At 35.7% G+C, this 5,545-nt stretch overlaps 1 protein-coding gene across 1 annotated transcript in view; it reads right to left on the bottom strand.

Moving 5' to 3' along the window:
* Positions 1–1,707: 1,707 nt before the first annotated feature.
* Sh3bgrl (SH3 domain binding glutamate rich protein like) overlaps positions 1,708–5,545 on the bottom strand; it is an 84,183-nt gene continuing 80,345 nt past the window's right edge. Inside the window, exon 4 of the mRNA XM_005366722.3 lies at positions 1,708–4,063. Within this exon, the coding sequence (XP_005366779.1) occupies positions 4,031–4,063 (33 nt within the window). The 3' untranslated portion in view covers positions 1,708–4,030. The remainder of the gene's footprint in view (positions 4,064–5,545) is intronic.

Raw genomic sequence — 5,545 nt, forward strand, 5'->3', positions numbered from 1 at the left:
TGGGAGCCTAGCCAGTTTGGATGTTCACCTTCCTAGACATGGACCGAGGAGGGAGGAAGTTGGACTTTCCACAGGGCAGGGAACCCTGACTGCTCTTTGGAGTGGAGAGGGAGGGGGAGAGGAGTGGGGGGAGGGTGAGAAGGGTGGGAGAACGGGGAGGGAAATGGGAGGCTGGGAGGAGGGGGAAACTTTTTTTTCCTTTCCTCAATAAAAAAAAATAAAATAAAAAATAATTCAAAGCATATCACACCCATACAAAGCACAACATGAAATTATTCAATTAATGAATAGGAGTAATGTCAACATAACTTTGGTTTAAGATTGACTCCCCCTTTAATTATGATAGCAAAAGCAAAAAAAAATAACAGATCAACACGTGTAAGCTGACTTTGTCAAAATGAAAATCTTGAACTCAAATACCCACCTTCTAGAAAACAAAATTAAAAACTCATGGAATGGAAAATAACATTTTAGATCATGTCTACAATAATAGACAAGTAATCCTATTATGAAAGGAATTATTATAATCCAAAAACAAAGACATCAAAACTAAACAGAGAACTGGAAAAGATAGATTCCAAAAATAGATTCACAAATGGTCATAACAGCATAAAAATATGCTCCACATATTTAGACACCAAAGAAATGTGAGCCACAGCTCTAATGAGGTGCCATGTAATAGCACCTACAATGCTTATAAATTTTAAATAAAGATAAAAATAACAAAATTTCCCCAGCACTAGAGAATTTACAAAATGCATACCCTGGTAGTTGAGAAGTATAACAGTGAAGACAATTTTAAAATATTTGGTAGTTACTCGAATTGTTAAACAGAAGTACCAATGAACCACATCTGCACATATATGCAAGAGAATTGAAAACAGATATTCAAACAAAACAGTACATTGGCATTCATAGTAGCACTATGCATAATAAACAAAGGTGCATACATGTAAAATTTATACCAAATGACTAATGAAGCAAAAATGGTATTATATATATACAATAAATATTATTTGACAATATGAAAATGGATGCTGTATTCACCAGCCACCTACTACAAGATGTGGCACAGATGAAATTCAAAAGCATGGTAACCAAGAGAAAAATGCTTTTTAATTCTATTCATGTGACACGTGCAGATCTGTTAAGTTCATAAAGGTCAAAATTAAATCACTGGTCGGATATAACTGAGGGAATAAGAACTAATAGATAAGAATGTTAATGTTAGATCCTGAAGTGTTGATGACTGTGCAAATCCCATGGAATTTCACATGTTTAAATGGATAAATTTTAAGGTGTATAAAATACCTCAATGAATCTGTTAAAAAACACTCATAGCAAAATAATAATTACATTAAGAGGAGGGTTACTCTTTCAAAAATAGCCTTATTTTGTGTGTATAAATGTTTGTTGGTATACTATGTGCATGTCTGGTACCAGCAGAGACCAAGAGAGTTTATCAATCCCCTGGAACTATAGTTACTGACAGTTATGAGCTGCTGTGTGTGTTGGAAACAGAACATGATTCCTCTGGGAGAGCCCTAAGTGCTCTAAAACACTGAGTCACCTCCCAAATCCCAAGAATGATTACTTTTTATGTAGAAATTCAAAACTCATTTACAATGGGATTGACTAGTAGTATTCAGAAACAGGAATTGTGGAAGGAAGCAGAAGACCAGAAGATTCAAATGAATCAAACATAAATCACTTAATTGATTTTATTGGAATTCATCAGAATAAAAGAAGTGTCTGTGTTACATAGAAAAGAATTAATGACGAACTTTGTATATTTTAAACACCAATAAGTGGTTAACAAAATACATTTGAATTTTACCTTTTTACATAATGAATGAGATCTGATTTCACTCAAACTCCCTATATTTACTTAGTCTTTCCCAATCAAAGCAATCTTTGCTTCAAAATTCTCTATTCACCTAGGCTCGAATTCCCAAAGAGGTGTTTACATTTAACAATACAATTAACAATTTATAGTGTTTTGGGAAAATGGAACTTTCTGAGGATCAAAAATTCTAAAAGGCAAATGAGCTCCAAAATATGAAATTACCAAATTACATGGTCTGATTTATAAATGCAAATATTCCAAACATAATGTAAAAAGCATCGAGGATGTTATTTCCCAGGCACATACTGTGGAGTTTCATTCAAAACTCATCTTAATCCTCAGAATTTCATTTGCTTTTCTCTCATCTCTCATCTATCTGGCAAGTTTCTCAGTTAACAGAAATAAAATGCTTCAACTGGAGAAAACTCAATTCAAACTTTTCCATTAAATCTACAGATTTAAGTTGATTTCAGGGTACTAACCGCAGATATAAATATCACCCAATGTATCTGTTTCTTTAATGTCTGTCCAAAACAGTATTATTTAATACAAAAGTTAAATTGTCCACCTAGAATATTGCCAAGTATTACCTGCTGCATTTAGCAATGTTAAGGAAAAAATAATAACTAAAATTATTTTGCTCACTCCAGAATCCATTAAAAAGCACTCTGTTTTCCAGAGTTCTCTGAGAAATATTTTTTTTTGCAAAATGAAGAAACATAAATAAATAAAAATGGAATACTTTTGACTCCAATACATAGTCCAAAATTTAGGTCACTAAAAAAACTGAGAAACTGCCTTCAAGTCTTTTTTTTGTTTGTCTGATGTTTTGTTTTTCTCCTTTCTCACCAACTATAAAAGACAATTACTCATCAAAATTACTGTATATTATTTAGAATCCAGTAACAATGTCTAAAACCACTTATTTTAAAAGCATCAAATCAAGTTTGAATTTCAGTAAACAAAGCTATGGCTTCATTATATGTTGGAGTTTTGGAGAGTACGGTCTTGCAAACAGAAGATATGATACAGCAATTTTAAGTAAAAGGTGATTGTTTTAAAAAATAAAGTAATAAAAGACAAAGGTACAAATTCAGTACCTTCTGGTTGAGTAATGTGGGTCATGCTTATCTTCAAAATATTTCAAAAGTTGTTCCTTTTCTTTGATACTTGTGCTTTCTGACAAAATCAAAGCTTTGTGATTCTTTCTACTTGGAAGGATGTGTTGACACAATCTGCCCAAACTGAAGCAAAGGGTTCAGCTATCAAGACACAGTGGCATTCATGATCACCAGTTATATTAAAGCAGGAGAAGGGAGCCACTAAGATTTCTTTTAGCAAACACCAAAGAAAAATAATATTTAACAATTAGGGGCAAGATATTGTGTAATGGTTAATTAAAAGCCTGAGCTCTTTGCAAGAAGGGCCAAATTAAAATTACTTGCCATCATCATTCTGTGACTTACACATCCATATTTTTTACTGAGGCAAGCCACTTAGAAGCACGATTACATTGTAACTATATATGTAAACAAGGAACAGTGGAATGCATTTGATACTTTTCTTGTGGGAAGTCAACTATCTTGATCACTGAATGTGCAATGAAATGTTACATCGAGAAGCCGGGAAAACTTGAGGTTCAGGGCACACAAGTTGCTCCTATGGGAGAATGAGAATGTCACAATAACCATCACATCGTAAACATAACCTGCAAATACATTTCAGCAACAGTAACATCACACCAAAATATTCATGTTCACTAAAGTTAATGAGGCAATTTTGGAATAAGAGTTTTGCTCGCTCTCTCTCTCTCTCTCTCTCTCTCTCTCTCTCTCTCTCTCTCTCTCTCTCCTCTTTTAATTCCTTGAAGTTGAAATGAAGATATCCTTAAGCAACAGTAATATCAAAAAAGAAGCATATGGGGGTTTTTTTGTAAAATTTTTACAGAACATAAAGTATCTTGGCAGATAAGAATACTATTCTACGGTATCTACTTAAAGTTTTAACTTCGTCTCTCATTTTTCTCACCATCATGTTCACATTTTAATTATGCTTGTTTGTATGCGAGAACATCAACTAATCTATTATTGCAACATTTAAGCCTATTTCTTTGAAGCGAAGATTTTTATAAAAGCAATGGAGATTCATTATTTTCCAAGATGTTGAAGGAAGAACGCGTAATATTCAAGCTTGCTGCTTTGCCTGGGCTTCTGCTTCCTGGAATCAAAAACAAACAAAACATACGTTTAAATATCACAAGACAGATACGTCTATGCATCTTTGTTAAAATAAGTTAGCTCAAATTCCTAAGATTATTCGATAGAACAGTAATTATTTCCAGAGGAAAAAAGGCTTTAAAATAATTAGCAGAAGCTTCCATTGTGCCAGAAAGTGCTGTGCAGGCTGCTGGCAGAGAGTAGGTATCAACTTCTTCTTACTCAGATGTGCACTCTGCATACCACACAGCCAAACATGAGGCAAGATGCTGGTAAAATGATGGTAGGACTTTTATGAGGCTTGGATTTGAAACCTGCTCCCCAAGAGAAAATTTACGTCTGGTTCTGTGATCCTGGTAAAGAGCCCATGGGCTGGGAGGTCACAGGTATTAGAAGAAAGGAGCTTTCTATTGTTCTGCTAAGTGGTTATATTGTGCTCATCAAACTGTCTTCTAAATGTTTGCGTTTATGAGCAAAGATTAGAGTCGCTTGCAAACTTGGTCAGAGAAGTTTCTTTTAGCAGTGAGCAGCAAGTAATAACTGGCAAATGTACTAGGGAAAGTGACTGTTGAATGCTCAGTCATAAAGGAGACATCTGTACCACCCTCTCCAAGAATGAAAGGACAATTTGGAAAAGAGAGTGGGAAAAAAGGGGCAAGAGGATGGGAATGCTATAGTACGTCTGGTAGGCACAACATGACCTTCGCACTCAGCTCATGAACTCACAGGGTGGTTACCTAGTGGAGACGGGACCTGACAACATTCCCTCATGGAATTTAGGGAGAGACTTGTCAGGCCCCACTCATCCTTGAGAAGATATTGGCTATTAAAGGTGGCAGTTAACAGTTGCTGGGGGTGGGGGAAGGTAAATTTCCTTAAATGGTGCATATGCTCTGGTAAGAGCCTCCCCATCTATGCTCGCACCAGCAGGCCCTTTTGAAATTCAATGGGTCATGCACAAAGGCACAGAATAGTGGAACTGTATGGAAAGAAGCAGTTCAGGGAGAGGGAGACAATGTATAGGCTAAATATGATCAAAATACATTATATACACGTATGAAGTTACCAAAATACTTAAAAAATAAACAAAACTGTGAATAGCAACTAGCAGATGCAGTTGGGGAAGCAGTTATGTAGTAACGCGTATGTCCTTGTCATGTGTTTCTTCACATAACTGCACATCACTTGCAAGTGAGCAGTATTGGGAAAGAGCCTAGCTTCCCTTAGTCATACTCTGGCTTTCATAATTAAAGAAATCACTGAGATGGGCATGTAAGCCAAAAGGGTATTCTACGTTCTAGGACACTGTCCATTAGAATGTGTCATATTACCAGGCTTGATAGCACGCGCCTTCAATCCTAGCACACGGGAGAGGCAGAGGAAGGCAGAGCTCTCTGAGTTCAAGGCCAGCCTGGTCTCTAGAGCAAGTTTGTGTTTAATTTTAGGAATAAAATATAATGTAGGTTTGTGGGTTAAAATTCGG

Source organism: Microtus ochrogaster, unplaced genomic scaffold, assembly GCF_000317375.1.
Source record: "Microtus ochrogaster isolate Prairie Vole_2 unplaced genomic scaffold, MicOch1.0 UNK13, whole genome shotgun sequence".
NCBI classification, from domain to species: domain Eukaryota; kingdom Metazoa; phylum Chordata; class Mammalia; order Rodentia; family Cricetidae; genus Microtus; species Microtus ochrogaster.